Source organism: Poecilia mexicana, unplaced genomic scaffold, assembly GCF_051168715.1.
Source record: "Poecilia mexicana isolate PSO_F unplaced genomic scaffold, ASM5116871v1 scaffold_15, whole genome shotgun sequence".
NCBI classification, from domain to species: domain Eukaryota; kingdom Metazoa; phylum Chordata; class Actinopteri; order Cyprinodontiformes; family Poeciliidae; genus Poecilia; species Poecilia mexicana.
In genome coordinates, this window is record NW_028263384.1 from 30,850,600 (window position 1) to 30,871,239 (window position 20,640).

At 43.4% G+C, this 20,640-nt stretch overlaps 2 protein-coding genes and 2 long non-coding RNA genes across 5 annotated transcripts; 3 read left to right on the top strand and 1 right to left on the bottom strand.

Annotated features, from left to right (window-relative positions):
- Positions 1-1,330: 1,330 nt before the first annotated feature.
- LOC148155411 (uncharacterized) lies at positions 1,331-2,894 on the top strand. Its single transcript, XR_015765519.1, has 2 exons — positions 1,331-2,527; positions 2,674-2,894. It is a non-coding gene; the product is annotated as an uncharacterized LOC148155411 (long non-coding RNA).
- A 2,050-nt stretch (positions 2,895-4,944) lies between these two features.
- LOC148155412 (uncharacterized) lies at positions 4,945-8,614 on the bottom strand. Its single transcript, XR_015765518.1, has 3 exons — positions 7,003-8,614; positions 6,733-6,856; positions 4,945-5,908 (listed from the first exon to the last, which is right to left on the bottom strand). It is a non-coding gene; the product is annotated as an uncharacterized LOC148155412 (long non-coding RNA).
- A 118-nt stretch (positions 8,615-8,732) lies between these two features.
- yipf3 (Yip1 domain family, member 3) lies at positions 8,733-14,974 on the top strand. Of its 2 annotated transcripts, XM_088013424.1 has the most exons (10): positions 8,733-8,933; positions 10,231-10,434; positions 10,515-10,621; positions 10,695-10,740; positions 10,817-10,909; positions 10,980-11,111; positions 11,181-11,294; positions 11,405-11,528; positions 14,657-14,767; positions 14,801-14,974. In XM_088013424.1, coding segments are annotated over exons 1-10 (993 nt in total). In that variant the 5' UTR covers positions 8,733-8,873; the 3' UTR covers positions 14,803-14,974. The 2 variants fall into 2 exon arrangements, with proteins under 2 accessions (XP_087869550.1, XP_087869549.1); XM_088013423.1 differs by having other exon boundaries at positions 14,657-14,974.
- A 950-nt stretch (positions 14,975-15,924) lies between these two features.
- dnph1 (2'-deoxynucleoside 5'-phosphate N-hydrolase 1) lies at positions 15,925-20,030 on the top strand. Its single transcript, XM_014975712.2, has 4 exons — positions 15,925-16,327; positions 19,178-19,249; positions 19,318-19,431; positions 19,498-20,030. Exons 1-4 carry the CDS (start codon positions 16,192-16,194, stop codon positions 19,614-19,616), a joined length of 441 nt encoding a protein of 146 aa, XP_014831198.1. The 5' UTR covers positions 15,925-16,191; the 3' UTR covers positions 19,617-20,030.
- Positions 20,031-20,640: the final 610 nt, after the last annotated feature.

Consider the following 20,640-nt stretch of genomic DNA (forward strand, 5'->3'; position numbering starts at 1 on the left):
TTAATAGTTTACTTTTCAAGTAAGCGTCACGTGAATTAAAAAATAAATCTGTTTTGAGCATATATTTTAAAATATACACAAAATATATTTAAAAGCACATCATTACTTGAGCAAATACATATTTTGTTCACTTATAGTATTTAATATATTTCTTAAAAGTGTATTTTGGTACAATTAGATTTAAGGGTGTTTAAAGTTATGTCAAAATTGGTACAAGCATACTTTTAGTATACTTTATTTATATGTGGTACACTTAATACTTAGTATACTTAAAATTTACTTACGCAAATGTACGTATATTTGAAATATTCTAAAGTATATTTACTAAGGTAGCTCTTCCATTTCGTCTCTGTTGAGTTTGTAATAAGAGTCACACAAACTGTTTCGGTTGTTCAAGCTTTATGAAACGAGTTTTTCAGATCTCCACACGCATTAACTCTAACTGACTGAGTGGACAAAGCATTTGGTATGGTTTGATACATCGTGTAACCAGAAAAAAAATAATAGAAATAATAATAAAATAATATAAAACCAGCGTGATGAGCGTGAAAACTCGTCACTGGGCTGAACCTTCATGATGCTTCGGATGTTATCAGCCATGAAATAGCTTCGGGCGGCCCCTCCTGCGCCTGCTCGGAAGCTATTCCATGGGCTGATAACATCTGAAGTGGGTGAATGAAAAACAGATCAATTAAAAAAAGGAAAACTGAAAAAGGATAAATGAAAAAGAATAAATGAAAATGGAAAATTAGAAAATGATAAATGAGAATTGGGAAAATAAGGAAATGTAAAAGGACAGGCACAAATAACTCTGGGAATAAATAAATGTATAAATGAATAAATATACGGTAAATGGGAATAAAGATGCCACTTACTCATTTATTTTACTCATTTATTTGTTTATTTAATTTTGCCTGAAATGTATGGAAAGCCATTTGCGCCAAAATTGAATAAATAAATAAATGGGTTAAATAAATAAAAAATGAGTAAAATAAATCAAAAAATGAAGTAAATGAGTGAAATAAATAAAAAATTTGTTAAATAAATAGTTTAGCTTTTTCATTAAACCAATTTTTAATTTATTTATTTTTCATATTATCAATTTCCCAATTTCTCTTTTTCATTTATCTATTTGTCATTTATCCCTTTATCCATTTACCCATTTTTCATTAATCTATTTTTCATTTGTCCATTTTTCATTTATCCCTTTATCTATTTACCCATTTTTCATTAATCTATTTTTTAATTTAACCGTTTTTCCATTTCCTATTTCCATTAACCCGATTTGCTATTTCCCACTTTCATTAATCAATTTCTCATATATCCCTTTTCTTACTTACCCATTTTCTTTTATCTATTTTTCATTTACCCATTTTTCATTAATCTCTTTATCTATTTACCCATTTTTCATTAATCTATCTTTTAATTTAACCATTTTTCCATTTCCTTTTTCCATTAACCCGATTTTCCTATTTCCCACTTTCATTAATCAATTTCTCATATATCCCTTTTTTTTATTTACCCATTTTCTTTTATCTATTTTTCATTTACCCATTTTTCATTAATCTCTTTATCTATTTACCCATTTTTCATTAATCTATCTTTTAATTTAACCATTTTTCCATTTCCTTTTTCCATTAACCCGATTTTCCTATTCCCCACTTTCATTAATCAATTTCTCATATATCCCTTTTTTATTTACCCATTTTCTTTTATCTATTTTTCATTTACCCATTTTTCATTAATCTCTTTATCTATTTACCCATTTTTCATTAATCTATCTTTTAATTTAACCATTTTCCATTTCCTTTTTCCATTAACCCGATTTTCTATTTCCCACTTTCATTAATCAATTTCTCATATATCCCTTCTTTATGTACCCATTTTTCTTTAACCTATTTTTCATTTAACTTTTGTTTGAAAAACTTTTAATTTTCCCATTTTCCAATTTCCCTTATTCATTTAGTATTTCCTTATTTTCTTATTTATCACATTCTATTTTCCCCGCTAAACTTAGGGGGAAAAATAAATGCAAATGAGGAGTGGCACGTCATCAGGCTACAACTTCCCCAATTGGTTGGTTAGCGTCACACCTACTTTGCTTTCAAGAAAGATGGCGACCTACTAACGGGTTATCAATAAGCATAAGCTCATTAACTTCATTAGAAAATAGTGTTATTACTCCTGACTTTATTTTTGTGTGGCCGCTCAGACAGAACGTGTTTCAGCTGGCGGCTCTGATGGACTCAGAGCTTCACCGTCGGGGTTTTTTATAGTTTGGACGAAGCGGCCGCTGAAGTTGGCTTACGATTGAAGGTTCAGGACGCCTTCGTAGCTACCAGCTGCGATTCAACTATAAGGAGCAGACTTGACTGTACATCGTAAGTGAACTGCAATATCCAGTGGCAGCTCTACGGAGCATCGAGCTGAAAGAATGACGGTGCCAAGCCTTGGAGATCTGCATCGGAGGCCATCTTTCAGACATGCACCGCTGCTGTCCGTCCAGGATCCTCCGGTTGCCCAGACGGTAAGCTAACGCTGATGTTTTCCAACTACAGTCATATTTGTAACCAAACTTGAGGCCAACAGGTGTACTTTTGACCGCCACCAGGTCAAAAGTACAGCTTGTTTTTGCAGCACATTCATTAATGTTTCTATCGTGTATGTTTTCAGATGTTAAGCTGCCACAGCAGATCATCCTGCAGGCCTCTGGTCTCTGTTTCCAGTGGGCTCACAGCTTCAGGGTGACCAGAGACCTTCACCTTTCTGGAGCAGGAACACCCGGCCAAATGCACTGGTGACACATTTAATTTAAAAAATGTGGCTGTTCTTATAGCATTGATATGCAAGAACCATCTACTGTTTTTAATAATAAAAATATATATATTATGAAATCTGTGTTCCTTCTCATCTGTGTAGTTCTAATTTAATCAAATCTCATGTTTTCACATCCCAGAGACAATAAGATGGATAGTTTGTTTGTGGCTTTAACCCATTCATTCCAAATTTTTCCCAAACATGTAAATATGAAAATCCGATGTCATTGATAGCCCTTTGAACTAATCAGGGAAATAATTTTAAAAATTGTGGAAAAGTATGTAAAAAAGTGTGTTTTATGTTCGGTCACAATTGTGACCGGTGGGATAATATGGTGTTCTAATACTAAGATGAGCTAAAAGTGCTTTTTCCAAATAGACATGATCATAATATGTGAACATTGTTTCTTTAGTAGAATATATCTTGCCACAGCATTACTTTAGTGCAACATTTGCTCTGTAAAGTACAAATTTGACTATCAATATATTCTAAACCAAGGTAAATTTGAGTGCTTGAGTGTTTATGCATAATTATATTGAACTTCAGTCAGTTGTAGTGTCATCACAGTAACATAGATCATAAAGATAACATCTACAGTAGAGGCTTTCATTTATATTTCTGAAAATTATGAACATTTGTCACACTGTCATAAAGTAAAACTCAATAGACTTAGTCCAGGGGTCTCCGTCTCCAGGATTTAGGGCCTGTGTCATGCATCTTTTCCATCCGCCTCTGCTTCAGCACACCTGAATCAGGTGATAAGCAGGACTCTGGAGAACTGGACTGCATACTGAGGGTGATCCATTTAATTCAGGTGTGTTGGACCAGGAACACACCTGAAAGTTGCAGGATACCGGACCCCAAGGCCTGGAATCAAAGGACAGTAGTATGGCTCCTTCTCACCATTTGGTGACTTTGGTTTTCTTCAATTTTAGGTTAATTCATCTCTCTCTTACTTTCCATGTTCTTTCTTGAAGCACTCAGTGTGCAATAAAACCTTGAATTTCTCCAAGGCATGGGTGGTGCAAAAGCAACAACTGGAACAACATCTCTGGAAACGACTCTTGCATTGACTGACCAGAAAGTGTCTTGGTTACATCTCGTCATAACTTGAAGAGAAGTGTCCATTTGAGATCTATTTCCATGACCTGCTGGCCTTATACCAAACCTTTGCATAAGATAATAAGCCATGATGAGCAAATCAGTTGTTCCTCCTACGACACATTTGTAAAATAATATCTGAAAGGTAAATGGCCTGTACTTGTGTAGTTCTTTATCAAGTCCAAATGACCTGAAAATGTTTTCACCACATTTAGTCATTCACCCATTCACACACACATTCACACACTGACAGCAGTAAGCTACTATATTGTAGCTACAGCTTGCCTGCCACAGTTTGACAGAAGTAAGGCAGTCATACACCGGCTCCTCCACCAGGGTCCTCTGAATACCACCGGCTGGCATGGTGGCTGAATTGTCCTCTTGATCAAGGTCACAACTACTGACACAAACAAAGTGGGGGTTCCAGCAGGCAACCCACCAGGTACAAGATAAACTCCAACCTCCTAGGCTACCGGCACCGTTTCAGGTGTGCTTTTGGTATGGACCATGTTGAGAACGAGAATCTCAATCGATGAATCATAATTTGTATTGACACACGGAGCATAAAATCAGCCAAGAAAAGCATTCAGACTTTACTTATTTTATTAACTTTCAGCGCTGAAAGGAGACGCTTTACCATTACATCCGAGAAGAGTTTCTAAAAAAGTCTGTGCAGCGTCTGAGGAGAAGGAGGAGGGTAGCTGATTATATGGACTGAAGACACTGCCTGAAATCACACCATGTCTCTGTGGCTTGATAAGTTTCTGTTTCTCGTGAGAAATGGACCTTAGTGTCTAACAGAATCAAAAATGTAACTCTTTACTATGGGCCCTTTGTCTAACAGCGTGTGACTCTTTCTCGGCCTTGGTAAAGCATCTCAACAACCACCATCACTTCTTGGACCTGACCATGACATTGAACCTTGAGGGGGTTTGGTCATAAAGGTCTACACCTCTCATGTGCTCATTGATCTAGTTGACATCAGTCTCTATATAATTCTTCATCTTTGTTTCCATTAGGAAAATATTGTTGTTTTTCTAGTGGATCAGCAGTTTCTCATCTTGTGTTGGAACCTCATTTGGATCCTCTTTAAAGGGTACATCAAAGAGACAGCTGTCCCTTCGTCATAAACTTTTGCAGGTGGTAACAGAGTACCACATGCCTGATGAAGGGTCAGATTATCCTCTTTTCCCATGAACTGATCATATGCATTCAAAATCAGGCATGGAAAATGGCCCATCTTCCCCTTATAGTCCATGTTTAAGCCATCACTATCAAAATCAGTAAGGGTTCCATTTTTCTCACAACTACATTGTTGTATGCTTTGTCTGGCTATAACAAAGTCCAACAAATCAAGAACCAAACTCAAAATTAATCTTAAAAAGGAAGAAGTTAGGAATTGGAATAATATGGTATGTATTTAAATAAGTGGACCTATTGGTCAAACGTATTCTCCCACCTGTCACTATTATGACCGTCAACATGTTTACACATCCTGCTCACACACCTAACTAATTTTTATAAATGCAAAGGTGAATATCATAACTAGACACTTTAAAGATGATGTGCACCAAAAATCTTTGTTGTATGTTTATTTAAACATACATTGCTATCCTCTTCTTTGGGAGGTTTGTGGCACTCTTTTCTCGCCGAGGTGCAACCAAGATTTAATCAGCTCTAGTCATGTGATAATTTAGTCTAAACATGTGATACTGCATAAGTATTATCCAAACACTAAACTTTGAATGTTTGCTGAACATTAACTGAAAATTTAATCAGCAAGCTTTTTAGAGTCCTTGAAAGTGAAAAAAAAATTCATTTTTCCTCTGATGTTTGGGTGAACTCTTCTCTGCGGAGGTCGGCCATCTCTCTGGTTCTTCCTGAAGGAGATCCATCAGGAGTTCTGGTGCTGCTCACAGTGCAGACGGTTCTCCTCCCTGTTTGCCGTTGTCCCTCTCTCAGCCAGAATCTCCAGTCATTTTTCTTGATCCTTGAATAAACATAACAGAATATGTTCTGGGTGTTATTTATGATTCGTTTGTTAATTAAAACAATGTTTAATATAAAAATAAGATTAATTTATTTCCTTAACAATTCCTTCTCCTGTTCCCTCAGAAGGAAAGAGTTTAGGACTCACTAATTACATTTACTCAAATATAGTTGAGTAACTTTTTGAAACTCAAATGAAGTTTTAGGAGTACCGTTACTATGCTGAACTTTTTACTTTTACTCAGGTCATTTTATTATGAAGCATCACTATTCTTATTTAAACACATTTTTTATTTTGTCTTTAAAAAACTAAAAATTCCGCTGAACTTTATATTTTGAGCCCTCTAATTGTGTAATTTTTTAAGATATGAAATAATTGATAACTTGATCAGTTACTCAGTACTTGTATACTTTTTACCAAATGCTTCTTTACTCATGTGTAATTTCTTATTCAGCTACTTTTTACTTAAACATGTAAGTAAGAGATAAACATGAGTAAAAACATGTTTGGAGTACAAATTATGGAACAGTAACCAAATGTTGAGGCACATATGTTGAACAAAAACAGGGAAACTAAGGTGGCCAAGTTATACATCCACAAAGAACTACTGAAATGAATAGTCATAATTACTTTATATGAATACGACATGTATGCATGTGGGCCACACTTGGCACATTTCAGGGATGTAACCAATAGGGACAGATTTTAGCAGGAGTTCAGCTTTTATCCATTCTGCACCCTCACTAAGGTCACTGTATTCAGGTAGTCTGTTTACAAACATCAGCGTTAATTTACCCCCACATTTTTTAAATTAAATGTGTCACCAGTGCATTTGGCCGGGTGTTCCTGCTCCAGAAAGGTGAAGGTCTCTGGTCACCCTGAAGCTGTGAGCCCACTGGAAACAGAGACCAGAGGTCTGCAGGATGATCTGCTGTGACAGCTTAACATCTGAAAACATACACGATAGAAACATTAATGAATGTGCTGCAAAAACAAGCTGTACTTTTGACCTGGTGGCGGTCAAAAGTACACCTGTTGGCCTCAAGTTTGGTTACAAATATGACTATAGTTGGAAAACATCAGCGTTAGCTTACCGTCTGGGCAACCGGAGGATCCTGGACGGACAGCAGCGGTGCATGTCTGAAAGATGGCCTCCGATGCAGATCTCCAAGGCTTGGCACCGTCATTCTTTCAGCTCGATGCTCCGTAGAGCTGCCACTGGATATTGCAGTTCACTTACGATGTACAGTCAAGTCTGCTCCTTATAGTTGAATCGCAGCTGGTAGCTACGAAGGCGTCCTGAACCTTCAATCGTAAGCCAACTTCAGCGGCCGCTTCGTCCAAACTATAAAAAACCCCCGACGGTGAAGCTCTGAGTCCATCAGAGCCGCCAGCTGAAACACGTTCTGTCTGAGCGGCCACACAAAAATAAAGTCAGGAGTAATAACACTATTTTCTAATGAAGTTAATGAGCTTATGCTTATTGATAATCCGTTAGTAGGTCGCCATCTTTCTTGAAAGCAAAGTAGGTGTGACGCTAACCAACCAATTGGGGAAGTTGTAGCCTGATGACGTGCCACTCCTCATTTGCATTTATTTTTCCCCCTAAGTTTAGCGGGGAAAATAGAATGTGATAAATAAGAAAATAAGGAAATACTAAATGAATAAGGGAAATTGGAAAATGGGAAAATTAAAAGTTTTTCAAACAAAAGTTAAATGAAAAATAGGTTAAAGAAAAATGGGTACATAAAGAAGGGATATATGAGAAATTGATTAATGAAAGTGGGAAATAGAAAATCGGGTTAATGGAAAAAGGAAATGGAAAATGGTTAAATTAAAAGATAGATTAATGAAAAATGGGTAAATAGATAAAGAGATTAATGAAAAATGGGTAAATGAAAAATAGATAAAAGAAAATGGGTAAATAAAAAAGGGATATATGAGAAATTGATTAATGAAAGTGGGAAATAGGAAAATCGGGTTAATGGAAAAAGGAAATGGAAAAATGGTTAAATTAAAAGATAGATTAATGAAAAATGGGTAAATAGATAAAGAGATTAATGAAAAATGGGTAAATGAAAAATAGATAAAAGAAAATGGGTAAATAAAAAAAGGGATATATGAGAAATTGATTAATGAATGTGGGAAATAGGAAAATCGGGTTAATGGAAAAAGGAAATGGAAAAATGGTTAAATTAAAAGATAGATTAATGAAAAATGGGTAAATAGATAAAGAGATTAATGAAAAATGGGTAAATGAAAAATAGATAAAAGAAAATGGGTAAGTAAGAAAAGGGATATATGAGAAATTGATTAATGAAAGTGGGAAATAGCAAATCGGGTTAATGGAAATAGGAAATGGAAAAACGGTTAAATTAAAAAATAGATTAATGAAAAATGGGTAAATAGATAAAGGGATGAATGAAAAATGGACAAATGAAAAATAGATTAATGAAAAATGGGTAAATGGATAAAGGGATAAATGACAAATAGATAAATGAAAAAGAGAAATTGGGAAATTGATAATATGAAAAATAAATAAATTAAAAATTGGTTTAATGAAAAAGCTAAACTATTTATTTAACAAATTTTTTATTTATTTCACTCATTTACTTCATTTTTTGATTTATTTTACTCATTTTTTATTTATTTAACCCATTTATTTATTTATTCAATTTTGGCGCAAATGGCTTTCCATAGAAATGGCTCTCCACAGCAGTAGAGCAAATGAATCTCAGCCGCTTGATTCGGATCTCAGAACGGCGCCTGAATTCCCATCATGAATGGAAACCTCGCGATATCTCCATTGTCCACGAAGGCTCTGTGACGTCACAAACACAAATATCGGTGGATGTGATCGGTTCCGGTCCAGCTTAGAGTCCGTCAGACATCCACAGACACCAGAACCAGCGACTGTCCGAACCCCGGAATCCGGAGCTGCTGCTGCTGCCGCCGCCGCGTAAGGATGTCTGGCGGGAGCCGGAGCACGGAGCCATGGGGAGGGTTCGACGACCAGCTCATCCAGGTGGGTCAAACAGGTGCCGCCGGAGCTAACTTGGGGTAACTAGAAGCTAGCTAACCGGGAGGCTAACTAACTGTAGCTAGCAGTCCGGCCAGCAGATTACCCGACTGGCTGAGCTGTTAGCCTCCGCTGACTGAACCAACCGACCCGGTGATCTGCTAACCTGCTAACTGGAGGAACGGGTCTGACCGGATCAGGAGCTTCTGATCGGGTATTGCCATCAGGTTCTGATCACTGGTTCGAACACTGACCCGGCATCAGTCCATCCGAAGGTTCTGGAGGTATTCTTTATTTATTTAAACAACTCCAGAACCGATTAATTAAAACCTTGAACTGAAACAGAACCAGAATTTTATCCAGATCCATCTTCCTGAATTTCACAGAAATGTACCCGACCTCTCCTCGGTTCTGGTCAGTTTAAGCCTGAAACCGAAAATAAACCCAGATCTACTAAGACTAGAACCGGGTCGAGGGGAACCTTGACGGTTCTGATCGGGTTTGTTCAGCTGGAGGGAACCGGGTCTGAAACCATCAAAGTGTTTCTGGACCCAACATCTGGACCTCTGCTGGTTCTGAAAGACCCGGTTCATTTTCTGGTTAGGATTGTTGTAAATATTACTTTAGTAATCGATTATTCAGATAATTAATTGAGTAATCGAATAAAACATTTGATAAAATAAAAATATTGGTAAATTCTGCCATAACACCAGTATTAATATTGAATAACAGCATCTGCAGATTTTTCATGCGTTTTTTCAGTAACTTTTCTGTAGTTTAGAAAATGAATCTGTAACAATAATGGCTCACTGTTCAAGTTAACCTGGACAACAATTCTACAAAAATCTGAAACTATAAAATTTAATAATTATCTCAGACACTAGTTTAATGGATGTACTCTCTCTTTGCCCAGACTCTAATAGCTTTGTGTTCATGTTAGCATTATGTTAGCTTTAGCTCTGTGTTAGCGTCAGCTTCCTGTTTGTGTTAGTGAAGGGTTCACAGTAACACCCGCCAGCTCTCTAGCGCCACCATGCGTTTGGTCTCCACCTGCTCTGACCGAGATGGACGGACATTTATTTCCGGGTTCCTCCGCCATGTTCAGTCCAACGGCTCACCTGAATGAATACATCCAGAACCAGAACAGCCAGTGAAACGCTGAACAGTTGCTGGGTCAGAACCAGGGCTGGTTCTGGTTACACAGCTGATAATATTGACCCGGTGCCAGGAACAGCTGGAGGTCCTGGAACTCAAACGGACCAGAGCCGGTCCGGTATCAGAACCCGCTGTGATGCGTCCTCAGGGTGTCGGCGCGGCGGTCATCGACATGGAGAACATGGACGACACGTCGGGCTCCAGCTTCGAGGACGTGGGCGAGCTGCACCAGAGGATGAGGGAGGAACAGGAAGTGGCCGAGGAGGCGGCGGCCGCCGATGCCGACGGCGCTGATGACTTCCTTGGTGTGAAGGGGCTAAAAGGTCAGCTGGGTCGGCAGGTGGCGGACGAGGTGAGTGCGTGGGAGCTGAAATGTTGCTATGGTGACTGCAGGATGCTGTAAGCCCCGCACCCTCCCACTGTTCCCTCCAGGTGTGGCAGGCGGGGAAGCGGCAGGCGTCCAGAGCCTTCAACCTCTACGCTAACATTGACATCCTCAGGCCATACTTTGACGTGGAGCCCGCCCAGGTGCGCTGCAGGTGAGAACTCCACTTCCTGTGTCCTGTCAGCTGCTTCCTGTTCCCACACTAAGCTAGCCTTTCCCCCCGCCAGGCTGCTGGAGTCCATGATACCTGTCCGCATGATCACCTTCCCCCAGGTAAGCCCCACCCTTCTGCAATAAGCCCCGCCCTCTCCAGGTGAGCTCCAGGTGAGCCACTGTGCTTCCTCTGCAGAAGGTGGCGGGGGAGCTGTACGGCCCGCTGATGCTCGTCTTCACCCTGGTGGCCATCTTGCTGCACGGCATGAAGACTTCTGGGACCGTCATTGTAAGGACGCGCTCAGCCCGCCCCCTGCCTGCCCTCACCTGTCCTCACCTGTTCCTCCCTCTGTCTCCAGGTGGAGGGCACCCTGATGGGGACGGCCATCGGGACGTGTTTCGGCTACTGGCTTGGCGTTTCTTGCTTTGTCTTCTTCTTGGCCTACCTGGTCAACGCTCAGATCACCTTGCTGCAGATGCTCTCCCTGCTGGTGGGTACCACCGCCCCCTCCACAACTCACCATGACACACTGACATCACTTCCTGTCTCCTGTCGCCAGGGTTACGGCCTGTTCGGGCACTGCATGGTCCTCCTGGTCACCTACAATATCCACTTCCACTTCCTGTTCTACGGCCTGTGGCTGCTGCTGGGAGGACTGTCCACGCTGCGCATGGTAGGACTGCGTTTCCCATCAGCCCCTGCCTCTGCCCCGTTTCCCATCAGCCCCTGCCTCTGCCCCGTTTCCCATCAGCCCCTGTTCCTCATTCCCTGTGTGTCCTGCAGGTGGCGGTGCTGCTCTCCCGGACGGTGGGTCAGACGCCACGGCTGCTGCTCTGCGGTTCGCTGGCGCTGCTGCACATGAGCTTCCTGCTGTACCTGCACTTCAGCTACCACCGCATCCTGGAAGGTCAGGACCGGGTCAGGGTCGGGACCAGAACCGGGTCGGGACCAGGACCGGGTCAGGGTCGGGACCAGAACCGGGTCGGGACCAGGACCGGGTCAGGGTCGGGTCAGGACCAGAACCGGGTCGGGACCAGGACCGGGTCAGGACCGGGTCAGGGTCAGGACCAGAACCGGGTCAGGGTCGGGACCAGAACCGGGTCGGGACCAGGACCGGGTCAGGGTCAGGACCAGAACCGGGTCAGGGTCGGGTCAGGACCAGAACCGGGTCAGGACCAGGTCAGGGTCGGGACCGGGTCAGGGTCGGGATCAGGACCGGGTCAGGGTCAGGACCAGAACCGGGTCAGGGTCGGGACCAGGACCGGGTCAGGGTCAGGACCAGAACCGGGTCAGGACCGGGTCAGGGTCAGGACCGGAACCGGGTCAGGACCGGGTCAGGACCAGGACCGGGTCAGGGTCAGGACCGGGTCAGGACCAGAACCGGGTCAGGACCGGGTCAGGGTCAGGACCAGAACCGGGTCAAGACCAGGTCAGGGTCAGGTCCAGAACCGGGTCAGGACCGGGTCAAGGTCAGGGTCAGGACCGGGACCAGGTCAGGGTCAGGACCAGAACCGGGTCCGGGACCGGGTCAGGGTCAGGACCGGAACCGGGTCAGGACCGGGTCAGGACCAGGACCGGGTCAGGACCAGGTCAGGGTCGGGACCGGGTCAGGGTCGGGACCGGGTCAGGGTCAGGACCGGGTCAGGGTCAGGACCAGAACCGGGTCAGGGTCGGGACCGGGTCAGGGTCAGGACCAGAACCGGGTCAAGACCAGGTCAGGGTCAGGTCCAGAACCGGGTCAGGACCGGGTCAAGGTCAGGGTCAGGACCGGGACCAGGTCAGGGTCAGGACCAGAACCGGTTCCGGACCAGGTCAGGGTCAGGACCAGGTCAGGGTCAGGTCAGGGTCAGGACCAGAACCGGGTCCGGACCAGGTCAGGGTCAGGTCCAGAACCGGGTCAGGACCAGGACAGGGTCAAGACCAGAACCGGGTCAGGACCAGAACCGGGTCAGGGTCGGGTCAGGGTCAGGACCAGAACCGGGTCAGGACCAGGTCAGGGTCGGGTCAGGGTCAGGTCCAGAACCGGGTCAGGACCAGGTCAGGGTCAGGTCCAGAACCGGGTCAGGACCAGGTCAGGGTCAGGTCCAGAACCGGGTCAGGACCAGGACAGGGTCAAGACCAGAACCGGGTCAGGACCAGAACCGGGTCAGGACCAGAACCGGGTCAGGACCAGCTGCCCCTCACTGCTGCTGAGTTTAACATCTGGAGATAAATTTCTATTCTGGTTTAGAAATGATGTGAGCAAAGCGCTGATGGCAGCAGAGGAGGCGGTCCGATGCATCGTGATTTGACTAGACCATCAGCCTGGCTGCCTCTAACTGTGGAAACATTCAGGAGATGAATGTAGGAAATCTTTAAAATGTGATTTAAACACAGAGACGATCTCGCACATGAGCTGGCCGCAGCTGAATCGGTTAACCACTTCACTGCCTGTTTGGCTTTAATGAATCGGATTCCTGGCTTTGATCGCTCCAGAAGACTCCCGGTGGAACCAAGCGGTTCAGTCGCAGCCTCTCGTGTTGAACAGCCAGACGCAGGCAGTTTCAAACCGGTGCAGTTTAATCTCAACCTTTCTTTCCATCGACACCTGAAAACTGTAGTATAAAACAAAAGGATACAGAACCGTTGGACATACTCAGCTCTCGTATAAAACCAACATATCAATATTCAGTTATACACAAAAAAATACGTTATGTCCTTTAACTCATCAATATACAGATTTGTTTGTAAACCACGATATTCTAATGTTTCTTAAATAAACCTATAACATTTCTTATTACGAATCACAATTACATATATTTATACCTCATTCTGCTTTCCAAGGGCGCTATTTTAAAGATTTTCTCCGGGTTTCTTTATAATCTAACGTTGTCTCATCTCGCAGGGTGTTGCTAGGTAACCACAGAACAAACAAAGAAGAAATCTACCGTTCTTTAAAATGAAAGCCTAAATTAACCACTAGGAGTCACTGTTGGACCAATGAACAAGGGGAATTTTCCAATTTAGCAGTTATTTACAGGTTCCATTAGGCGGCGAAAACTTATGAAAACAATTAATACTGGATGGTTGATGGAACCAGTCAGGGCTGCTGTAAACTAATATTTTAGTAATTGAGTAATCTATTGATTATTCTTACGATTAATCGGGTAATTCGATAAAAAAACAAGATAAAGTTAAACATTGGTAAATCTAACATAACAGCAGTTTTACTGTCGCATATCAATATCTGTCCAGTTTTTCCCATTTGAGCTAACAATAACTTTTCTGTAGTTTAAAAAATTAACTTGTAACAATAACAGCTCATTTTCTAAGCTAACCTGAAGAAAAGTTATAAAATCTGAAATTATATTCAATGTAATAATAGAGGCAGGCTCACAGATAACCTCCTCACAAATAGACAGGCTATTAAAAAATGTCTATTCTCCAGCTTTTGTTTTTTTCATCTTCAGTCAGTCTAACAGATGACCTCTCACCTTGCCAGACATTTATATTGTTTGTGTTCATGTTGGCGACGGGATCCGACATCTTTGTTTGTCACACACAGAAACTCATCTGCCAGGTCTGTGACATCACGATGCTCTTCGCCACCCATTGGTTGCGACCAGAACGATATGAAATTTATTTTCCTGTATTTTCAGTAAAGCAACCATCTTTCAGTCTATCCGCTCATCTGTATAAATAATCCCGCCGTTCGCCCTGAACCAGCAGCTCTGGGAGGAGAAGTACTCCAGGTGTCGCTCCCGTCATTTTAAGGATGTTTATTGGTCCCCGAAAAACAACAAAGCCCCGAACATTATCATGAATCAATAAAATTCCCGTGGGCCGAACTTGAAAACTGGACATTATGCTGCTAGCACTCAGCTTCCGTCTACAACTCAGAGCTCCGCCCAACGGCCCTAGGACCGGTTCACCATAGAAAAACTCCTGATGCTTATACCCTGTGTTGGTTTCAGTCAACGTATTGCAGCCCGGTTCTGCACCTCCATGTCCCATTTGGGTCAGAACCGACTCATATTCTGCTTGGTTCTGTTCCAGGTCTGCTGGACTCTCTGGAAGGACCCGACCCGGCTGCCATGGAGCGGGTGGCCCGAGACGTTCACAAGGTGACCCTGAACGCCACCGCCAGGAGCCTGGGGAGGGCCCAGTGAGGGACCGGTGAGGGCCCCGACTGGGCCCAGGGAGGGACCGGTGAGGGCCGCTCTGCCCAGACCTTCTGGACCCGGTCCCGTTCAGTAGAACTTTGTCTCTGTTGTTGTTTATTACAGATGGTCAGATGTTGTTTGAGTCTCTGACCTTCACAGGAAAATGAAACATGTCAGTGTGTTCAACATGTTAATAAAGATCTGATTCCCATCTACTGGTTCTGAACTGGTTCTGAACTGGCAACAGGTCCAGTTCTGTATTTCTGCCAGCAGGCGGTGCAGCCTACCATAACAAACAAACTGATGGTTTTAATGGGGCAGAGAATCAGAGGAACTCGATGGTCCGAGGCCGGGTTCCCCTCCAGAACCCAGCAGACCCAACGGGTCAGACCGAGCAGTAGAGGAGTCTAACTGCAGGGAGTTGTAACGCTGTCTGCTACGATCCAGCTCCCTCAGCGTTTCCCAGAGGTGCTGCCCTGCCACTTTCAGTCGTTTCTCATTCAGCAAAACCCAGTGAATCAGCCACCAGGTGGCGCTGCAGCAGGCCACTCCCCTAGATCAGGACCAGCAGCAGATCCAAATCGGTTCCCAGAGCTAAGGGTCAGTGAGCTGAAGGCCAAACAAAGCTGCATAAACCCTGCAGGGGGTTGCTAGATCACTTCAGTCAACCTGATGCTTAGCAGCAGGAAGGTCTATAAAATCCTGTCTATTAAAATGGTTTGTGTCCATATGCTGGACTGATTAGACCATCTTATTTGATGTTTTAGTGCCTTGGGAATGCAGAAGCTATTCATTCAGTTTTGACCTCCTGAAAAACTAATTCTCCAAGATTCTGTTTTTGTGGGATTTCTGGCTGGTTCTGATCAGTACGTCCAGATTTACTCAGCTTTAAGACGTTTCCTCTTATTTCGAAAAGTTGAAAAGATGCGACTAAGGAGCAGATCTAGAAGTACACTGAATTTAACTGTGAGCTGTAAATAAAAAGTGTAAATAAGAAAATTCAAATACATGCTGAGAGTGAAACTCCTTCCTAAAGATGAAGATTATATCAGATTTCAAAAGAAAATAAAAACGGTAAACCGCAGATAATATAGGAAATGGCGCCCCCTTCACTTCCGGAGTGCAATGGTCCCATTTCCAAATAAGGTATGAGAGCCAGCGGTCCGTCCCGCCCCTTTCCGTTTGCTGCAGCGAGGTGGACTTGATCGGTGTTGCTGCGCATCTACAGAGGTTTTTTATCTATAGCTGCAGACTGAGGAGAGCCACAGGAACCGGAAACTACCGTTCTTAAAGGGAAGAGGACACAGAGCTCCGCGCGGGAAGAGGCCGGAAGTGGAAACCTCGGGTTAGACAGCCAACAGAACTATAGAAGCAGACGAGGACAGCAGGTCCAGACTAAAGGCGGTTCGGAACCAGGCCCGGTCCAGGATGAAGATCTATTTCTGCGGCAGCATCCGGGGTGGCAGGTCGGACCAGGAGCTCTACCAGAGGATCGTGAACGAGCTGCACAGATACGGGAGCGTGCTCACCGAGCACGTGGCCAGCGCCGAGCTCAGCGACTCAGGTGGGACGCGCATGCGCACTTGAGTTGTTGACGAACAAGAACCTGCCGGGTTCCTCTACATCAGTGGTCTCCAAAGTGGGTCCTGGAGGCCCGGCATCCTGCATGTTTCAGTTCTCTACCTGGTTTAACGCACCTGGATCAAATGATGGCTGTTAGAGGGTGTTAATACTAGAGGATTAAAATTGTTAAACTTCTTTGGTCGTTGTTTTTCCTCTAGTTTCCCGAATCCAGAGTTCCGCATGTACACAGTGGAAACCACGCAGAGAACAACCAGTCGCCATTCAACTTCAGACATATCTAGAGTTTTATTCGGACAATTAAATGCATAGAAAAAAAACGGATCAGCATCACACCAAAACCATCAAGAAGTCCAAACCATAAAACAGACAATTACGTGAGAAAAGTACAAAATGAACAAAATACAAAAATAGGAGAAAAGCAAAGGTGCCTTTGGGAATTGCTCGTGCGGCTGCAAAACGAAGCAATTCGGCTTGCTGCTGTGAAGTGGAGACTTTTATTAAAAGGTGCCTTCCTAATTTTAAGATATGAATTGAAAGTGTGTTCTCTCCTTCTAAACCTCTAAGGGGTGGGTAATCCTGGTCCTTGAGGGCCGGGGTCCTACAACTCTCTCCCTGTGTCCCTGGTCCAACACACCTGGATCCAACAGCTGAATCTCCTCCTCAGTGCAGTCAGGTTCTCCAGTCCTGCTAATGACCTCATTATTTGACTCAGGAGTTGCCCACCCCTGGTCTAGTACAAGGGTGTAACTTTGTGCTGCCAGTTGGTGAGGAAGAGGAGGGCTCTACTGCACCAGAGTTATGTGACTGGAAGGTCTTTTTGTGCTACAGATGCAGCCAAAACTGAAATGTGAATGCCATACAGGCTGACTCAATAAATTAGGATATACATCCTGATATGGCTCGTCAGATTAATAGCACCTTTAGAAAATTAAACCTTTTAGCAGCTATTAAACATACTAAGAGTTGTAAAAACATCAGCTGTCTAATTGGGGCCTGCCATACCAATGCATGGAAGCACCTATTGTTCTACATGTTAGCAGAAACATTAGCAGTGCACTTCCCCCGCTAGTGCACTGCCTTGTGGAGCAAAGCAATGCACTAGCTAGCATTACCCTTCTCCCCAAAATAAGCATTTTAGCTGTGTTTATGCCATGTATGTTTAATATACTGAATGGAGAAAGCCAATGAAAGACATCATGCTAGTGATACCCCACATGCTACTGACAGCATTTAGGCTAACAACATTAGTATTTTGGCTCTTTTTAGCTTATACACTAGTTTAAACCTACTGAATGGAGTAAGTCCAACTTAGTCAGCATGCTTGAGATTTCCCACATGCTATTAATATTATTTTAGCTAAGCCGAGCATTGATGCTAAATCTCAGCATCAGAACGCTGGGTTCCAACCCACGGCCACACTTTGAACTTCTTCAGAAATTTTCTAGTTAATCTATAATGGCTTTGACTTGGTGATGGAATTACTAACATATTCTAATTTATGGAATGAGTCTGTAGATTTGCTCAATGCTTGCTTACAGTTGAAAACAATTAAAAATCCACCAACATTTTCTGTGATATCACAATAATGTAGTTGCCTTTTACTACCTGATTTTACCGAGCACTCAAACTGGAGCTCTTCATACAAGAGAGGAGCAGAGAGACCATCGATGCTCCTGGACCGGACGGCGGCCATTAGCCGCTACAGCTCGCGAACCTGCGGCGCCATTACTGGGCATCGTTTGATTCCACTGAACCAAACTGTTCCGGTGCAGGACGAGCAGGAACCTGTAACGGTTGGAGGTCCCACTTCTCTTATCCAGTTTCTATCCATATTGGCTTGAATTAAAGTGCCGACGTTTGGATGTGTAAAATATCTACATCTCTGGATGTAAACCTATAAACAGTTTGGTTTCTGTCAGTTTGGTCATGATACCAGCGGTGGCTGGTTAGCTACTTTAACCAGCTGCTTTACTGATGACCTGTCAGAAAGTAGATGTTTGGCTCGCCTTATTTTTGACTCAACTGAACCGAAACACATATTATTCATATTATGGCTGTCCAAGTCAAGATACAGCATTAGGCTACTAACCTACTCGACACTTTAGATTTTTAAATTAAAACTTTTTACTGACCTGTGAAATGTGATTCCCTTAGATTCTTATCTTGCTGTCATAGCGTTGACCATTAATAGCAAAACATTACGTCCCCTTTTCAGATTCTGTGCTTGTCATTTTCCAGACCACCGATATTCCAGACTCAATGCAAAGCACCAGCGCACGTGGCAGAGCTGGGGACTCGAGTCACATGACTTGGACTCGAGTCATTAAAATCAAGACTTGACTTGGACTTGAGGACAAAGACTTGAGACTTGCAAAACAGTGACTTGGTCCCACCTCTGGCACGTGGCGCAAAGCAGCGGCGCACTGCCGCGCACAGCAGGTCACGTGACGTCCAGTCCACCATAGATCACTGAGAGGACTCTATATTTACGTTTTTGCAAAATAATGTTAAGAAGCTGATAATGCTCTGAACACAACGAGCAGCTGCTGCCGAGTTACTGTCTGCTAATAGATGCAGGAGCATAAAGGAAAAAAGGTGGAAATATTGGTGGGGACACGTATACAAATCTGCTTTTATTTTCAAATCTTCTCTTTAAAGCTAAAGCTGCTGGGGACTTTTGGGGCCAACATGGCCACAAGGTTCATTAGTTCATGAATGAACTGGTTCAATTTTGTCCCATTCATGAATGAACATGTTCAGGATCGATGAATGGTGCCGATTGGTCATTGGTCATGTGATGTCACTGACCAGCTGTGCTCTGATTGGTCAGGAGAGGAGGGCCCAGCAGGGGGCGACAGAGCCATCCATGACCGAGACCTGGCCTGGCTGCAGCAGTCTGACGGTAAGACCGGATCGTAGCGTCGGTCCCAGAGGGGCGGGCCGCTGACCTTTGACCCCTGTGTGTCTCAGTGGTGGTTGCCGAGGTGACGCAGCCGTCCCTGGGCGTCGGCTACGAGTTGGGCCGGGCCGCTGACATGAAGGAGAAGAAGGTGCTGTGTTTGTTCCGGCCGTCGTCAGGACGCGGTGAGGTCACTTCCTATTCAGGTTGACGTGATTGGTCGTCAGGGTGTTAACTTCCTGCCTCCGCAGCGCTGTCGGCCATGATACGAGGGGCGGCAGACGGGCGGCGCCTCCTGGTGGTGGACTACAATGAGGAACAGCTGGAGGCGGTTCTGGACCGGTTCTTCAGTAGCCTGCCGTCGGTCTGACCAATCAGAGCGCCGCTAGTGGTCACCATGGTTACGCCCACCGGGACAGGGCGGGGTTTATTTGAATTTTTCTGGAAAAGTAATAAAAGCCACTGCTGCTGTTTTATTGAAAATTATAAGAAACAGAAAGCCCTGATGACCCATCATCATCTTCATTATCTTCATCAGCAGCAGCACAAAGGGTCAGAGGTGACAGGGAAGACGTAGAGTTTGTCTAGTAGAATGGTCATGAATCCTGAACTTGTCCAGAATATCTTTGTGTAAATATCTTTCTTCCTTATTGGGGATTTTTGATATTTTAGTATCCAATGTTTCAGCTTGTAGTTTCCATTTGGCTTCATAACTGAGGAGCAGCAGCAGTTTTATTAAATGTCTCTTTGTCCAAAACTTGATTAAACATTATCTTTCATCAAAGGAGATTCTTTTCCTGGTTCTTTGCAGAATATCTGAGTGTATTCACATTAAAAATAAATTAGGAATAGTTTCAAGATGAATAGTCAAAATGAAATGTTTTCTCAGGGTAAATGAAGAGAATCTGATTCACTTTAGTTTCTTTTTCTCCAGTTGCTCCAGTGAAGAGGAGCCAACAGACTAGTCAATGACAAACCTGCTGGAGGGAAGAGCTTCCTTTGTTAAACTGATCTTTGAATTTTATTGGAGCATCTCCGATCAATAACAGCTGTCTGAGAAATGAGCCTCCATCTGATTCATGTTTTTACCGTGGATTAAATATAATTTATAGAGTAAGGTTACTTATTTCAACAACCGTGGAGGTGATATGCTTTTATTTTGGCAGGTTTCGTGTGACCGTAGCTATGGTAACTGAACCGCCGCTCTACCATGGAAGGTTAACGGCAGAAAACGGGACAAGAAGCAGCTGAGTTTAGTTTGTTTCGGGGTCAATCTGTGATTGTTTATGAATATCTGTGATAATGTAACGGCTCAACGGAGCCTGAAAACGGCTCACTAATTGTTGTTGGTTCTGATCTAGCTGTTGACTAATGATACGGATGGCTTTAATAAA

What these genes read in the sequence shown, in the direction of transcription:
- yipf3 (XM_088013423.1), top strand. Translation starts at nt 8,874, where the DNA reads ATGTCTGGCGGGAGCCGGAGCACGGAGCCATGGGGAGGGTTCGACGAC. An exon ending in TGCAGATGCTCTCCCTGCTG is followed by an intron (nt 11,112 to 11,180) that starts GTGGGTACCACC and finishes TCCTGTCGCCAG; the next exon opens with GGTTACGGCCTGTTCGGGCA. An exon ending in CTACCACCGCATCCTGGAAG is followed by an intron (nt 11,529 to 14,656) that starts GTCAGGACCGGG and finishes GTTCTGTTCCAG; the next exon opens with GTCTGCTGGACTCTCTGGAA.
- dnph1 (XM_014975712.2), top strand. Translation starts at nt 16,192, where the DNA reads ATGAAGATCTATTTCTGCGGCAGCATCCGGGGTGGCAGGTCGGACCAG. An exon ending in CGCCGAGCTCAGCGACTCAG is followed by an intron (nt 16,328 to 19,177) that starts GTGGGACGCGCA and finishes CTGATTGGTCAG; the next exon opens with GAGAGGAGGGCCCAGCAGGG. An exon ending in CCGGCCGTCGTCAGGACGCG is followed by an intron (nt 19,432 to 19,497) that starts GTGAGGTCACTT and finishes CTGCCTCCGCAG; the next exon opens with CGCTGTCGGCCATGATACGA.